The sequence below is a fragment of the Thermobia domestica genome, chromosome 2 (genome assembly GCF_964235325.1).
Source record: "Thermobia domestica chromosome 2, izTheDome1.hap1.1, whole genome shotgun sequence".
Lineage (NCBI taxonomy): Eukaryota > Metazoa > Arthropoda > Insecta > Zygentoma > Lepismatidae > Thermobia > Thermobia domestica.
The window spans coordinates 136,909,703-136,927,731 of NC_137455.1; the positions used below are offsets into that span (position 1 = coordinate 136,909,703).

Consider the following 18,029-nt stretch of genomic DNA (forward strand, 5'->3'; position numbering starts at 1 on the left):
TAACTAAAATGTATGGTACCCTTACGTACGCATATAATTAAACTGTGGACACGTCTGATCCTAATTCATTGAACTAGTTGCGTTAAACCGCAAAGAAAGGAGTATAGGATTAATCATTTGCAAAAAAAAAAAAAAAAAAAAAAAAAACTACTATAGGGGGAAGAGTAAGAAACCTTTAACTATTTGAACTAAACATGTACATGTTATTCTTATGTCAAAGAATGATTATAGGAATAGGATGCGGGGGCCGAAATATAACACTTACAACTTATTTCGTCTGATTTGAAAGTGTTCTAGGTTCTTGGCATACTGCCTTGATTGATTTACTTTTATATCGTTTAACTGCAGCGGGCTACAGAATATAAGACAAGACCTAGTTTAATATATGAAAACTTCCTACAAAATATGCTTCAAATTATATTATCAGTAATATTTCGTATATTAACTCTGCATTCATCATCCAGGAGACAAGCTGTTCTGCCCAAACAACTCGTCTTGATTCGCTAGTAGTTCAAATATTAATTACATGATATAACCGTACCTTTATGTACTATGGAGATGATAAATTCACTATAATATTTGTAATAATGTTATAACTGGACGACGTCGTATGTGTGAACATCCTATTGTGTCTTAGGATCACGCCGTGTGACTAGGGGCAGGAGATTTTCGCAAGTTGCGAAATCTCGAAAGTTTTCCGACAAAACCGAGAGTTGATTTGTCAACGAACTACGTCAGATTGAGTAAGGAAGTAGGTATTTTGAAGTCGCGACAAAATGCGATAACTGATATTTTGAGCGAAATATGCCGCAAAAAGTGACAAATTGCGATTTTTTTAAAACCTCAGTTTCATTTGTTAAAATACAAAAATAAAAAGTACAATTTTCCAAACAACGTTTTCCTTTTGCAATTGACAACGCTGATTACTTCTAACTTTCGTTTCAAGTTCATAGGTGGTAGTTGTGGGACGTGTAACCAGGACCGTAGCCAGCGCAAAAAGTAGGGGTGTCCGGTAGAAGTTAGGGGGCCCGATCCAACCATATTATAGTTCATTTGCAAGCCTACCGTGAGAATTTTAGGCAGGCGAGTAAATATTTAGGGGGACCCAGCCCTACTAGATCCCCCGTGGATACGGGCCAGTGTGGAACGTTCAGCGTCGTGATAAAACAACAGAAATCAGATATACAAGTAGATGCTGCGCTAATGTGTTGTATGTATGTTTTCCCTTTTAGCATGTGTACCGTATGTGATTTTGGTGTATAGCTAATACAATGTATGGTGTTTTGTGATGGCAATTGTGAAGATACTGTGATAGTGTATTTTAAGTTTTTGGACATGTAAAAGAAGAAATAAACAATTTGTTGTTAGTAACTGCATGAAGAATAACTTCATTGTCTTAAGTAGTATTATTGTTTATTACTTATATTGGGCCCCGTGTAACGTGGGTTCCTGTCACCACGGCATGGCGCGTCCTCAGGTTGCGGATCGAGGAGAAGGCCTCTAGATATAGAGGTTAGCTGCGAATATACTGAATAAGCAGTCGCGGACAGACGACTAGGAGTGGTCCTCCAGCTTGGGGGTTTGGGTAAGGCTAACACCCTCATCCTGTAAAAAAAGGTACTTGTTCAGAAACATTCACAAAAGCCTCGGACAAGGACTGATAACTTGGCACGACATCAGCAAAAGAAAATGGACATGAGATTTGGAACATGGAATATTAGAAGTCTTTATAGGGCAGGCGCGTTAAAATCTGTAACGAGTGAGTTAGAGAAATACAGGATGGACTTAGTAGGAGTTGAGTTGAGTTGATTTTAGTTTAGCGTCCCTTTCAGCAGCGAGGCTATATGAGACGTGGACCTACTGATTAACGTGGAATCCGAACCACATGAGCTCCCGCCGGGAATCGAACCCGGGTCTCCCACGCCAAAGGCGCGTACGCTAACCGCTTAGCCATGGAGGAGCTCATGGACTTAGTAGGAGTTCAGGAAGTTAGGTGGGAAGGAAATGGATCTGAGAATTCCGGAAATTTTACGTTCTTTTACGGGGAAGGAAATAAAAATCACCAGTTAGGAACAGGGTTTTTCGTTCACAAACGAATATTACCAGCAATTAAACGGGTTGAATTTGTTACTGACAGACTTTCTTTTATTACTCTTAAGGGACGGTGGTGTGATATTATTGTTTTAAATGTACATGCTCCAACTGAAGATAAGGGTGACGATATAAAAGATAGTTTTTACGAAGAAGTGGAACGGATATTTGACCAACTCCCGCGATACCATATGAAGATTCTATTAGGGGATTTCAATGCGAAGGTAGGACGAGAGGATATTTTCAAACCGATTATAGGGAACGAAAGTTTGCATAAGGAAAGTAATGACAACGGTGTTAGACTCGTGAACTTTGCAACATCCAAAAACCTAATCGTGAAGAGTACAAAATTCCCACATCGCGACGTTCATAAATACACTTGGACATCACCAGACGGAAAAACACATAATCAAATTGATCACGTTTTAGTAGATAGAAGAAGACAATCTAGCATAATTGACGTCCGGTCGTTTAGAGGGGCTGATTGTGACACTGATCACTACCTGGTAGTAGCGATAATACGGGAGAGATTATCGTTGAATAAAAGTAATATTCAATGTCCGAAAACAGAGAGATTTAATTTAAAGAAATTAGAAGAGAGCCAGGTAAGAGAGGAATACCAGATTGAAGTTTCGAATAGATTCGCGGTTTTAGAAGACTCGGAGTGCACTAGTGTTGAGGATACTTGGATTGAAATTAGAGATAGCATTAAAAGTTCAGCAATAGAAAAACACGCAGAAATACGTAGGAACAAACCATGGTTCGACCAAGAATGCATTAAACTAGCAGAGAAGAGAAAACAGGCAAAATTACGGTGGCTACAAAATCCGAATGAAACAACTACACAAAATTTCGCAGATATCAGGCGGGAAACTTCCAAAACTTTTAGAACAAAGAAACGGGATTTTTTGAAAGCTAAAATTAAGGAACTTGAAGATAATAGTAAAAATAAAAATATTCGGGACATGTATAAGGGGATCAGAGAATTTAAGAAAGACTATCAACCTCGTGCTTATATATTAAAGAAATCTGACGGAACAATTCTCACCGATACGGATAGCCTCTTAAATAGATGGAAAAATTTCTTTGACGATTTGCTGAACACGCAGCCAAAAACTAATGTGCGTGGAGAAAAGGAGATACACACCGCAGAACCGTATATTCCAGAACCCAATCGAATAGAAGTGGAAGCCGCTATAAAGAAATTGAAGAAACATAAATCTCCGGGTGTAGATGAAATTCCGGCTGAGTTAATTTTAGCTGGAGGCGAAAAATTGTGGAACAAAATACACAAACTCATTCTCCTTATATGGAACAAGGAAGAATTGCCACAAGAGTGGAAAGAATCAATCATTGTTCCAATTCACAAGAAAGGCAACAAAACTGACTGTAATAATTATCGAGGCATTTCTCTTCTGTCAACATCCTATAAAATACTTTCAAATATTCTGTTAGCAAGATTGACCCCATACGCAGATGAAATTATTGGAGATTATCAGTGCGGATTTAGACGAAATCGATCAACTATCGACCAAATATTTACCATTCGCCAAATACTCGAAAAGAAGTGGGAATACAATACCCCGGTACATCAACTATTTATTGATTTTAGAAAGGCTTGCGACTCGGTTAGGAGAGAAACATTATACAACGTTCTTACAGAACTTGGAATACCGAGAAAGCTAATTAGATTAATTAAGATATGTGTAAGTGAATCCCAAAGTAAAGTCCGGGTAGGAAAATTTTTGTCCACGAGCTTCCACGTCGAAAATGGCCTGAAACAAGGAGATGCGTTGTCGCCATTATTATTTAACTTTGTGCTGGAATGCGCCATAAGGAAAATCAAAGATAGCAACCAGGGCCTAAGGTTGAACGGCATTCACCAGGTTATGGCATAGATATGCTGATGATGTAAATTTAATAGGGGATGATAGGAGAACAGTAGAAATAAATGCAGAGATCTTATTAAACGCTTGCAGGGACATGGGTTTAGAAGTAAATGCAGAGAAAACTAAATACATGGAAGTGCGTCGGGACCGTAATACGGCAAATTGTGGAGGCGTTAAAATATTAAATAATGCTTTTGATAAAGTGGATACTTTCAAATAGTTAGGATCAATATTAACAGACGAAAATCATATTCACGAAGAAATTAAATGTCGACTAAAAGTAGGGAATTCGTGTTACTATTCGGTTCAAAATCTCTTGTCGTCGCGAATTCTGTCGAGGAATTTGAAGCTTAAAATATATAAAACGATAATCATGCCTGTTGTTCTGTATGGATGTGAAACATGGTCGCTTACTCTGAGGGAAGAACATAGACTGAAAGTATTTGAGAACAGGATCCTGAGAAGAATATTCGGACCCAAGAGGAACGAGAATGGGGAATGGCGGAAACTTCATAACGAGGAACTACATAGTTTATACGGTTTACCCAACATTGTTAGGGTCGTCAAGTCTAGGAGGCTTAGGTGGGCGGGTCATGTAGCTAGAATGGATGAAAGTAGAAAGGCTTTCAAAGTCTTGACTGGAAGACCCATAGGAAAACGACCATTAGGAAGACCTAGGCGCAGATGGGAGGATAATATTATGATGGATCTCGCAGAGATAGGAATACAAAGCAGAAACTGGATGCAATTAGCTAAGGATAGAAGTCAATAGAGAGCTTTTGTGAACGCGGCACTGAACCTCCGGGTTCCATAGGCCATAGAGTTAGTTAGTTTAGTTTACTTATATTGGGCCTACATTAGAGTTTGTATATTAGAGCTCTAAAACTATTAATTTAGCAACAAAAAGAAACTTTATATCTCAAAATGCGACAAAATACGAAGTTTTTAATTTCAAATGCGAAATATTTAATTCCAAATTGTTATAAACTCCTGCCCCTACGTGTGACTTATAAGATTATAATGTTAATACGTCAATCCATCTTTTACTCCAAATGATAACTCCTGAACGAAAGCGGATTTTCGGTTCCGGTTTCCTTTTAGTAGACAGCTAAAATACTTATCTTAGCCGAGTTGTTTAATGGAATCAATTAACACTTCGTGGACAATGGTGACTTGATCGTATTGTATAGTTTCAAATCCATGACATTACCTAGCTTCTATGCAACCTGTACAACAGCAAGTAAATGATGGTTGCCTAAGATAATATATGTATTTTTTCTTGCTGCAAAAGTTCGTTATCCTTTCTTTATCAAATTAGGAACATTCAAGTGGACCTTATAAGATTGTCATATTAATAGAACACGTCCTCTTTGCTGTTTTTTTTTTTTTTCAGAGTTTATTTAACTCTAAAGCTACTGGATAGATATTAAAACTTTCAAAATGAGTTCTCTAGAATTTTAGTATTATTATAACATTACAAATATACTTACTAAGGAAGGTCGCGAAGCGTTGCTCTGATTTCATATCGATACTATGATCAATCGATTCGTTTCTACGTATGAAATAATTACGCAAACGGAGAAATCCTCGATCGAAAGCATGTTCAAATTACGAGTGTTCAAAGTTCAAAATTGAACAGATTTTGCAAAAGGTTTGAAGTAACAGTTTTTTAGATACACGCTTCATTTTTCGTATCGGTGGTTCTTCTTGATTGCCTAGCACAGTTGTGAGGTCAAAACGTACGCATTTTGCAAGATAAGGACACTTATTAAGGAGGAGGTGAAGGGTAATGGTGTTTTACAACTTGCAAATTGTTTTTTGTTTGGCACACCAGGTCGATAGACTGGTAAAATGTATTTGCCAACCGTATTCGACTGTATTGTTATTCAAAAGACACTTTCCTGCACCTTCAAATTGAACAGCTACATTTGTCCCCGAAACGCTTGGCCGCAGAACGAATGTGAACGAGACTCCGAACTCAGTTGGCCTCTTTGAAAGATGGTGTTTCAATATCTCATCGCTAGCATTTTTTAATAATTTGTCAACGAATTTTCATGGTGATTATTGGAAACTAGTAACCAAACTTCAGGGAATATTTTACGATAATCGGCGATAAACGTGGCCAAAAACCTATTGGCTAGCGGTAATGTTTGCAAACATCTTTTTTCTCCAGAATAATAGCTACCTTTTTCACAGCTTTGAGCGCACATTCCTGCTAATCATCTTCTTTCTTCATTTTTCGGCCTATTTTGTCGCTGAGTATCTTCAAATATTCCCTGGAGTTTTACCAATATTTACTCATAATCGGCATTTCAATTCGCTGAAAACTAAGAAACATGGCAAGCAATGATGTATTGAAATACCGCAATGTAAAAGCATAGCCGACAGGGTTCGGAATACTGCTTAAGATAGTTCCGCAGCCGACTGCTCACGCGCAGCGCGGTTAGTTTGAAGCACCAATTCCGCGCGATTGACTACAAATGAAATGCCGGTGGTGTAAACTGATATTCGTATTCACTGTCACTGCTAGTCTGTGGTGAATAATTTATTTGGATTAACTTCATTTTAGTAATAAACTGACTGTTTCCCACATATGATAGATATTATGTGCAACAGTGCAAAATGTTTGTTAGACAGCTGATCTGGGCAAAACAACACATTGATGACAGTCTGTTTAGAAAATATTGGTCTCATTCCTACCTACAGAAGGGAAAGAACATCACAACATAAATTATCACAAGATTAATTATGAATACCATGAAGTTCTTCATTGAATTTCGCACGTCAGGCAAAGCCTTTCGGAGAAAATGTCATTGTTCAGTTTGAAGTGGCTACACAGGAAGGTGATATTTGAATGATAATACAGTCAATAGGGGTAGCAAATACATTTGATTAGCTTATCGATACTGTGTACCAAACAGAAAGCAATTGGTAAGTTGTAAGACGCCATTACCCTTCCCTTCCTTGCTAATAAGTGACTTTATCTTGCAAACTGCTTATGTTTTTACCTCACTACTATGTTGGTACCCAAGAAAACCCCCCGATACCAAAAATGTAGCGCCTATCTGAAAAAGTCGTAACTTCAAATTTATTGACAAAATATATTCAATTTTGAACTTTGAACGCTCGAACTTCCGATGGAGGATTTCTCATTTGCGTAATTGTTTCATATGTAAAAACGAGTCGATTGAGCATAGTATCGATATGAAGTCAAAGCAATACCTTAAGGGAGGTAGCCAATAGCGTAAAAGGTGGATAAATGTGTCTTCAAAGACACGGTATTCATCATTTACAAACTTCAATCATAATTTGATTCCACGATTTATATTTCAATACTGCACTTTACAATTACTTCTGTCGCACTTTTATTAAATTATGTATTCATCACTGAATTTCTTTGCTAAAATTATTTGTACAGTACAGTCAAATTGCAAATTATACATTTTCAACTCACACAGGAAGAAAGAGATTCAGGTAGGTATGAATATTGTCAAAGGTAATTTAAAGAGCTACTTTGAAAAACTTTATTTCGCGAAGGTGAAGAGCAAAGATAACACGGTTCGTGAAATGGAATGAGGAGAACTAGTTTATTGCGCTGTAAGAACGACGTCGCATATAATCACTTGTAATCGTAATTGTCATTATTATATTTAAACACACTCAAAAGGTTAAATAAAATTAAAATTGTAGTGTTTTACATTATAGATAGTTATCTTACAATGGGAGAAATACTGGTAAATTTCCAGATTTCCAAAAGATGATGTATAGAAGCAGCCAGTTTCTACAGTAAAAGCTGGAGTGAGTAAATACTGAGTAATTTAGAGAATTCGACAGCAAATAAAAAGCAAACATGGCGATACACCGTAGTAACGGGCATAAAAGCCGACATAGTTATAACAATCCATTTAATGCTTACTTTCAAAAATTTAACTTAGGGATAAATTCTGGGGAAGAGGGTTCTCGATTTCGTGAATTTGAACTAGAAACAACAAGTTAATTAAGCGAGAAGCACTTGCAGATCCAGAAGAGTAGTTTGCAGGTGGAATCGTCTTCTGAACGATTAATGTAGGCTTGGAATAAGCAGTTTTAATAAACCACTGCAATGTATATACAGATCTATACGATGCTAGTCTTTAGACGAGGGTAACAATTACCTCTACAACCCTCCCTGTGGATCCTCAAGTGATAGGAAATCACAGGGTTACTATTGTATCGAACTAATCTTATCTCTTACCAGACTTAGAAGAGGAACTCTAACTAATATTGAATAAAACAACTGAAAAAAAAGAAATATTGAAACTATCGTACATAAGGAAGTAGAAATTATTTAACGAACATTCAAATTCATTTAGAATAATTTCCCATATAAAAATATTCATTAAAGTTCAAGATGGCACTATTATTCTACAATCTTAATAACAGAACATAGCTACAATGCATCATGTACATTCCAAATCAATTTATATATTGCACCATGAACATTATTGTTAAATACATGTTAACAAAACCAGTGGGTGAATTTCCACTGTAATACTTGTATTTTAAATGTTTAATTCTCTTGCAATACTGACAACATTTACGTACCATTCAATTTTCAAATCAATGTCCACGTGCTCTGACCCTTAGAAAAAGTTTTAGCAATTGTATCTAGTGAGGATTCTTTTCACTTTATACTGCCCTAGATAATTTCAAAAAAGAAAAAAAAACTTAATTTATATGTCATGTCCCCAAAGTTTTGAAACAAAAGCTACTTTCTCTCTTTGTTTATAAGTATATTGTAAGATAATTGGTTTTAAAAAAGTAAGCATATACATCATAAATTATGAATGACGTAAGATATGGTATGGAATTGAGTGGGAAAACGTGTTTTATAAATTGTTGCTTGTACAGCCTCCAATTTATCCTTTGATACTGTGTTCTGTATGTCGGCTTTCCTATCCTCTTTTTATACTATTGTGGTGTTTCAAAAGTTATTTACAACACTTTAGCTTCCAACTACATGTGAATATAGAGGAGCAAGAGTCTGTTCTGATCATTTTTTAGGTCATTTTGGACATTTATTTTTTGACTCCATGCCATTGGTAAGCCTGAACTTAGACGGCATCGAGTGTGCCACTATTTATCTCAGCGACTTCGAAAACTATGGATTCGACACTAATATCGATCATCTATTATTATTATTATTATTATTTACATATGTACGGATGCTAGGGGCGTCTACGTTCCTTAGTATTTTCTTTCAGATTGTCAGTTATACGTGTATGTCACATATCTTGATGCACAATATTTCAAAATAAAGAACTGACTAAAATAATAATAATAATAATAATAATAATAATAATAATAATAATAATAATAATAATAATAATAATAATAATAATAATAATAATAATAATAATAATAAAAGATTTACGGGACAGCACACGTAACGTCTTCGGCGTTATCCCTGTCAGGAAATAAGGAACTGAGTGGAATAAATAACGATAAACAGTGCCATCAGCGTTGTACTAGTCCATTAACGGACCAGCAGACATGCATGTTCTTGATTAAGCTTGAGTTTAAGTGCAATCGGGACTGTCTTTCATCAGCTTAGTGAGCTTTGAAAACTATGAATTTGATTTGGTCCATCTATTTTTCACCCGTTCTCACACCCTTCTCGTTGACGATGATTGAACTTGAATTTAGACGGTATCATGTGTGTTACTATTCATCTCAGCGACCTCAAAAACTATGCAAACGACACCAATGCTGGCCGTTTTACAAACATACCTTCCTACTCTCTAGGCGTGCTAGAAATACTTTTATTTCAAGGTTTTTTTTTTAAAGCCAAATTAGTATGCCAAGTTGCTTTTAAAAATTAATTTTGCAGACCGAGTTTAATCTTCCTAACTTGAGGAGCTGGTTAGATACATTCTTTTTGGCAAAAAAGAAAGAAATGCCTTTTCCCCTTTGAACACCGTCATTTCCTCTTAGTATACTTATAAATATTCTAAATAGCGTACGGTCTCTTCGATGAAGTATGTCAAGGTAATGGTATTGTAGTCATTAATATCGCTATACTGTAGTTAAAACAAACATTAAAGTTTATGAGTGAATCGTAATTTTGGGCAAGGCTTATTTCTTATTAAGCATCCTGTGTACTATCAATTGTCGTAAATGAAAGCGTAAATGACATTATACTTCCATATCAGTTCTATCTTAAGAGTAGGTGTAATTATCGTACAGAAACAATAATTGGATTCTTGTTTTTAAAAAATCATTTTGTTGGCATACGTATTTATATTTACCCAAATTAGTGTGGTCAGCTCAATAAGATACATATATGGTATATGTTTGGTGTGTTTGTTGAATTTGAGCGTTTCTTTTCAGCATTGAAAGTACGTAGACGTCTACCTACAGTTTAACGTAGAAGCCGGACAGCCGCAATGCGTCTTTTAATGCCCTTTCACCACGATTTGTACATTTTGATTTGTCGAAAGCTAATAATATTATATAAAATTATAATAGTAATTTTAGTTGTGTAGCCATATGAAGCATATATACGTCATATCACTTTCAGTTTGCCTATCTACTGTGGTCATCCTCGAGAAAAAATCCATGCCCGTAGTAGAAATCTTGACTACTTTTTCACATGATTTGGAACGACAGTAAAAACTTGTTAATCCGCACGCACCGTACTCCGAACTCAGCGCTACTCCGAACGACTTTCAATCGTCGTCTGTAGTACGTACTGCATTTAGCGATTTTCATGTCACAACAATGCAACCGTATGCAAATGTAAATAAAGCTGTCAGCATTAGTCAAGTCAGTCCATTTTCAGGGGTGTAGAGTATGTAGTACAACACGCACTGTAATTGCGTGCAGTCAGGCGTGCGTTACCTGTCGTCAAAAAGGAAACATGTTACTCTAACTTTAGAAGACAAGTGCAAGATTATATCAAGCGTCTGAACAATGGAAAATTTGCTTCAGAATACGCAGTTGGAAAATCGACAGGGTTTGGTATTAAAAGTAAGAGAGATAAGATAATCTCTCACTGTTCTCGTACGAAATGTGGCCCGGGAAAGCGACAAACTTTGAGAACGGCTGAAAATGTGCATGTTGAACAAGCACTTACATATGGATAGTGCAGCCGAGGACCAAAAATAACATACTAAGTGGCGACATTATTGCAGAGAAGAGTAGATATTTTTACAAAGAAATGATGAGCAGTGATAACTTCTGTCAGTAAATTTATGTATGTATTTTAAGCTCGTTTCGAGCGACGGGGCCGCAGTGTCTCAGTGGTACCAGTTCGCATCAAGCCGCCGTCGAGACAACATGGATGTGCTCTGGTACTTAAACAGTGTACTATAGCCTATTGTATAGTGGACCATATATACGTTAGGTGTATTTCATTGCTTCCATCTTTATATCGAAGCAATTCTACTGAATTAGGAATTATACTCCGTATTCTAAATTACTGCCGTTTAGGCAAAGTGTCGGTGTATCAGTGCAGAAGTGAATATGGAATATAAAAAGATCTTCAATTTAAACTGGAATTTTCAAGGAGTTTCGTGCAGTTTTACCAGTCCCACTGGAAATCTACCATTGGATGAACTCCACTTTCCCAGGTATTTTTGATCACATTAGTGCCATGCAGTTAAATAGTGAAAATTCTTATATTTTTTTTCTAAAATTCAAAACGCAACAAAAATACGATGACTTTGCAGCTCAAGCCCCTAGTGAGGTCCCACTCGCTCATTCAAATAAGAAATTGAGTTTAGTCAGAATCATTTCCGCCGCAGATCCGACTACCCTCCTTCGTATGTTTGAGTTCCCTATCGAGGTACCGAACAACTTATTGAGTGAGGCTCTTAGTGCATATGGTTCAGTGATTAAAATTGAAGATCAGGAATGGGCCCCTTCTTATCAATCTGGTATTAAAACTGGAACTCGCCATGTACACATTAAACTGACATCTCATGTGCCATCTCGACTTCTAGTCCGTGGTTATAAAGTAGGAGTATCATATAGTGGACAACCGATAACATGATTTCGCTGCCACAGCTCTACGCACACAGTAGCGAACTGTGGACTGAAACGGTGGGCACAACCCCGGCGGAGAGCGAGTATAATCCCGACTACTTCCCCACATGGACTATACACGGGTGTGGATTGAATGTTTCTGGCCCGAATACTCTCAACCGAGGAATCCGCATTTCTGCAGATTTAGCCGCTTATGTCCTGCAGTTCATCAACTGCCCGTGCATTAGACGTGCCACAACCCTCACCTGCAAATATTGTGGCCACTCCGACACATTGCACCATCGCTACACGTCATGTTCTGGTGCCGATGTTATTTGGAACCTCCTCCTTCATATGTTGAGCTTGATCTGCCGTACTCCTGTTCCTTTATTTACCGTAGATCTCCTATTCTTCCTGCATTTCAGTATTACCCTAAAACCAAACACAATAGGTCCTCTGGTTAGTTGGTACGACATTGTCACATGTTCATCGTTCCATGCCGTGGAATGATGAATGCTTATATTTTGAATTTTTACAACGGGAACACCGCAAATATTTTTCAGTCGATCTAGAAAGAAACTCTTTCAGTGACTTTTTGCAAGCGGCTCTGTCCCACCTGTCGGAAAGGACAGGGAGGCAATGAGTTGTGCTTGTTAACATTTTCCTTGTTGTGATGCATAGCCATCATTATCGTACAGACGAGTAGGTTCGCTCAGAACCACACCTAGACATTTCTTATCAACAGTCGGTCCTAGATTACTCCTATATTGTCTCTATGTAATTTTCCTATGTAAAAATCAAGTTAAACACATGTGTTTTTTGTAATATATAAAGATATGTACAATGTATGACACATTCAACCACTTCTGGTTGCTTTCGGTATATTGTACAAAAACCACATGTGTTTAACTTGATTTTTCTCCATTTTAAAAAATGTGGGTTAGACCACTGTTGCACTCAACCCCTCAATTGGTGTAGAGTATTTGCTGCACGGTGAAATTCCCAGACATGCCATCAACCGAATTTTGAGATATGCTCTGATTTTATAATTGGTCCAAAGTATGTAAACGATAAGTCTTGATAGCAGTGAATACGGAATCATTTGGCGCAATCTCGGAAGTGTTAAGGATCATCAGAAGCGCAGTCTCTCGTACTCGGAAAAACCCATGCTGCGATGTTTTCTTTCAGGCTTATAAATGAAGAAAACGTGAAATATACCATGAGAAAATACATCGCATCACACGTTATTCTGAACACAAAAGAACATGGAGCTGACGCTTCCTAACACTTCCGACTTCCTTCCGAAGTATTGCATGCCCATTGTTGTCAAGGTTTACCTCCTTCCTACTTTGGACCCTTCTTGAAATCAGAGTATATCTGAAAATTCTATTGAGAGTATATCTGAGAATTATTCCCTATAGGGAATACCCTGTACACGCATTGAAATTTGGTGAAATATGCATTTTTGGATTGTGTATGCGTGGCTCCCTTTACGCTGATAATTACCACTATTCACAGTTTCTAGAATTCGAAATAGGGCCTCTTGAAATTCAGCTTTTCCGTGATTTTGGACAGCCCTAGCTCTGAAACTATGCACTTTTCCCCACAGGTCCATATGAGCTTTTTCTCTTAGTTTGATGTGAGGAATCACCTCTTACAGTTTGTCGTCGGTATATATGTGTGTGTGTGCGCGCGAGAGAGAGGGAAAATATATTGTATTGATTGTAATGTAACTTTCATGTATGTAACAACTCAAGACTTATAGAGCGTATTATCAAGTTTATATTTCAGGGAGATGACTTGTATGATAAAAAGTGAAGTAAAATGTCTTAGAAATCGAGTTACAAATAATTTATTTATCGTATAATTACTTTGATGGCGTAACTCACTCAAAGATCATTTAAAGATGATGACCGCTAATGAATCTGAACATGCGTCAATAAATTTCCTGTGATCAAATCCAGTCGTTTATATATGTATCAAATATATATTTTCCATTAATCATTATCTGTTATTGGTGAATATTAATTATTATTTAATCTTTTTAATATAATGTTTGTATCATTTGAATCTATCGCATAACACAAAACTTTCTGAAAAGAAAAAAATGAAACCAGCTGGACATTTTTGCCTCATTAGACACAATTGACTAAAACTTTTTTTTTTTCATTTAATTTCCTTTTTCATACTTCCCCTTACATCATTAGAGAATTATATTGGTTATTTTTCGGCGTCAAAATATTTATTTATTTGTTTGTTTTAAATGTTGAGAGAAATACTCTTATGTCAGATTCATTTTGACATACGAAAATAAAAACAATATTGCATTTTGTATATAAAAGCAATTGAAACTTGCTTGTAATCAACATGATCCATTTTACAAAAAAGAAAGTCTGCAAATTCAGCTTCATTCAAAAATAATCCTTGACATTATTGCATCATTTTCCCCTTTTCCGACAAATAACAAATCATGAAGATGTCATACATTAAAAAGTGTATATGTTACTACTTCTCGTAAAGATAAAATGTTGTAATAGTAGTAGGTAGTAAAGTTTTTCCTTTGTAATGATTCGTACCAACGTAAAACAAATTATTATTTATATTTATATATATATAGGTATATGTATAATATTATTTATAATATATACAAACAATTTGCATTTAACCAATATCCGCCTTCTCCTACAATCAACAAACACCCGTTTTCGCGTTAGGAGACTTACTTTGCTTAACAAACCTTTTTCTTTTTTTACACCTTACTCATTTTCATTCAAACATTATTATCATTTCATTGGTAATATTATTTTTTTACTTTGTACAATAATTAGTTTATATTATTTTTATTTTCGTTATTTATGAAATCTTGTCTATTGTTTTTCAATAAGTAACGGCGAGATAAAAAAAATTCGTTTCTCGTTTCAACCGTTATGTAACGGAATTGGTTTCGCCGTTACAAACACAACAAACACCCAAGACACAATCACCAACAATGGAAGACATTTTGAATTTGTAGACGACGTTGCCCTGTTTTGTCCGTGGAAGATCAAAGAACCGGAAGGTCTCTGAGTGGTAGGATTTATTGTCTGCTGCGTTCGAATTTCGAACATGGAAGCGTGCGTAGTTATATCATCTTCAAGACTCTCCTCGTCTTCTCCGAGTTCCTCTTCGGATGAAATTCCGCTTCCTTTTCTGTCGTGTTTAGGCCGTTTCCTCTTTCTGGGCCGATCTTTGGGGTCTTTTCGTCTATTTTTATTGTCATTATGCCTTGGCGGGGTGGGGACGATAGTCGTCTTCGGAGCCAACTGAAGCTCTGTAAAACAAAGAAACATTTTATGAGAGATTGAAGTACTTTTTTAAAAAAAAATAACGGACACTCCATTTCTCTTAAATTATAGTTAGTTATCCGTGTATGTCAACTGTTCTCTTTTACCAACCTTAAAAAGTTAGTTTAAACTTTTCTGAATTCGTCACGAAACATTTTTAACTTTCTATTTAAATAAATTCTGTGTGTCTTAACTGCAGTTTGTACATGTGAGCAAACCAGTAAAATATGACCCTATGACTAAAGTTACGTGTGGGACTCCTGAGAAAGTGGCTATCGACCCCGTTCGTTAAGACAGCTCTGAGTAAATTCAAATTTTGATGTATACCATTTTCATTGATGTACCACTGACAAGTTAATTTGATATTCCTTTTCAAGCAGGTTGATATCTGGAAAGGGTAGAGGGTATTGCTCCCTCTAAGTTTGAAAAGTACATATTGATTTACTCAATTTTATTTGTAATATACTGATAAACAAACACAAAACTCATTTTGGTAGAGAATAACCCCCCCCCCTCTCTCCCGTCACAAACAAAATCTAAAATGATGCTACTGATTTTAAAAGAGACTTACCGCTTTTAGCATCAAAGTTATGATAAAATATGTTATTCTACTTTACGACCGATTGATAACCAATCCAACAGATCTATGAGTATTTCAGCCAGGAAATAACACTAAACAAATGTGTGATATATTCTATTGTTTTAAATTCTCCATCCATAATATAAAGAGTGTAACTGGCTATCATAATATATTAGAATGGAGACTTAACGTAAAAATATTGCTTTTAAATATTTTGGTTACCAATCTTATTTTACAAGTTGAGAAACCCCCCCCCCCTATTAAGGCTAGCAGGCCGATTTTTGGAGAAACGCAGATTTCATGTAATTATTTTCAAATGTTCGTTTCTCAGGCCCTACTTGGCGTGAATACACGAAACAAGAAGCAGGATATGTAGAACAAAACGAAGATTCAAAACATGAACGGCTTAGGATACGGTTATACCAAAAACAAATTCTTATTACAGTCTTCCCTTTTGAATTCTCTTATCTCGAATCACTCTTCATTCTTCATGAGAACAAAGTGTTTATGTCGAGTTTAGCAATAAATTTTGCTCGTTAGAGGCAAATCAAAGTTGAGAACAAAAACGTTCAAAGAGTTCTATTCGGCTCAGACAGCAATAGCACATTTGTGGTAAAGAGAACACTTGTACTTCTGTTTTAAACGTTTCTGAACAAAGTGATCTACTGTGTATGTGTATCTGTGTACGAAAGAGAAACAGAGAAAGAGTGCCCAATCAACGTGCTGTCCACTAAAAAATGTATTATTAATAGTTATCGTTATTGTTTATAATATAAATTGATGTACGTTATCAATATTTACCCTGTCGAAAATTCACAAACAACGATTTAATCTTGTGCTTTCTCATGGGTCAAAATGACCCATATCCAGTTTTGTAGATAAATTTTGAAATTTCTTTTTCATTTTCAAACAGAAATGAATTTAAAAATTAGCAAAAGTTAACTTCACTACAATGTTACAGAATTAGGAAGGAATTGCATGAGAAGTGCCATCGTAATTCCACGGAGAAATAAGTAATGGGTCTATCTCATTCTTCTGGTGTTAATACTCTTTCGGGAACTCTACGATTGCTGAAAACATGCCAAAGTTAGAATTTGGGCGATGATCTACAACGACATAATAAATTTTGCTGCTAAGTGACCACGTACATTTGAGGAAATACAATAATATCTCCTCACAGAACTCAGAGAAAAAGGTTGTTCTGCTGTTAAATTAAAGATAATGCACGATGCAAGTGATTTGAATTAGTACCATTCTTACTGTTTGCCGTCATTTTATTACAAAATATGGTGATTGTTGTATTAGAAATAATATTCTTTTTATTTTCGTTTCAATATTTTGGTTTATGGCAGAGAACTATGAAACTATCGGGGATACGAAATAACACTGAATTAAGTCTTATAAAGTAGAGTCTAACTTTTTAACAATACCGTCATTTTTGGAAAAGTAAATTGGTTTAATGCAATTTTGTCACCCTGTGTACTGCTTTCAAAGTTTAATCTAAAAAGAATGTCAATCATGTTCGAAATGTGGACAACAAAATACATTTAACGGTCATAATAAAGTATGTGTTATAAAATAATATTGTATTTGGTCTAGGAATTAATTCGTGCGGTTGGTACGCACACATTGAAGCTGTAGTAAAAACACAAAGTACATAAATACCTTAAGAAAAATATTGTCCATCGCTAGCCACCACTTTCGCCCATCTGTCAGGCAATGTACGGATTCCGTGGCGAAAGAAATCCTCATCCTTGGAAGCGATCCAGTCAGAGACCCATGTTTCGATATCTTCTGAAGAAGTAAACCGCTGTCCAATCAAATCGTTGTTCATGCAATCGAACAAGTAGTAGTCCGAAGGAGCAACGTCTGGTGAATACGGCGGGTGGGGTAAAACTTCCCATCCGACATTTTCTAAATAGGTTTTGACCGGTTTTGCGACATGTGGGCGAGCGTTATCATGTTGAACAATAAGTTTATCATGTCTGTTCTCCCATTCTGGTCGTGTTCTGGCCAGAGCTTGCTTCAAACGCATTAATTGTCGTCGATAACGTTCTCCATTCATAGTTTCACCCGGTTGCAGCAGCTCATAGTACACCACACCTTTCATATCCCACCATATGCACAGCATAACCTTTGCAC

General features: G+C 36.2%; 1 protein-coding gene across 1 annotated transcript in view; it reads right to left on the minus strand.

Annotated features, from left to right (window-relative positions):
- Positions 1-13,694: 13,694 nt before the first annotated feature.
- LOC145675696 (lachesin-like) overlaps positions 13,695-18,029 on the minus strand; it is an 866,246-nt gene continuing 861,911 nt past the window's right edge. Inside the window, exon 9 of the mRNA XM_081746303.1 lies at positions 13,695-15,294. Coding sequence (XP_081602429.1) covers positions 14,903-15,294 — 392 coding nt within the window. The 3' untranslated portion in view covers positions 13,695-14,902. The remainder of the gene's footprint in view (positions 15,295-18,029) is intronic.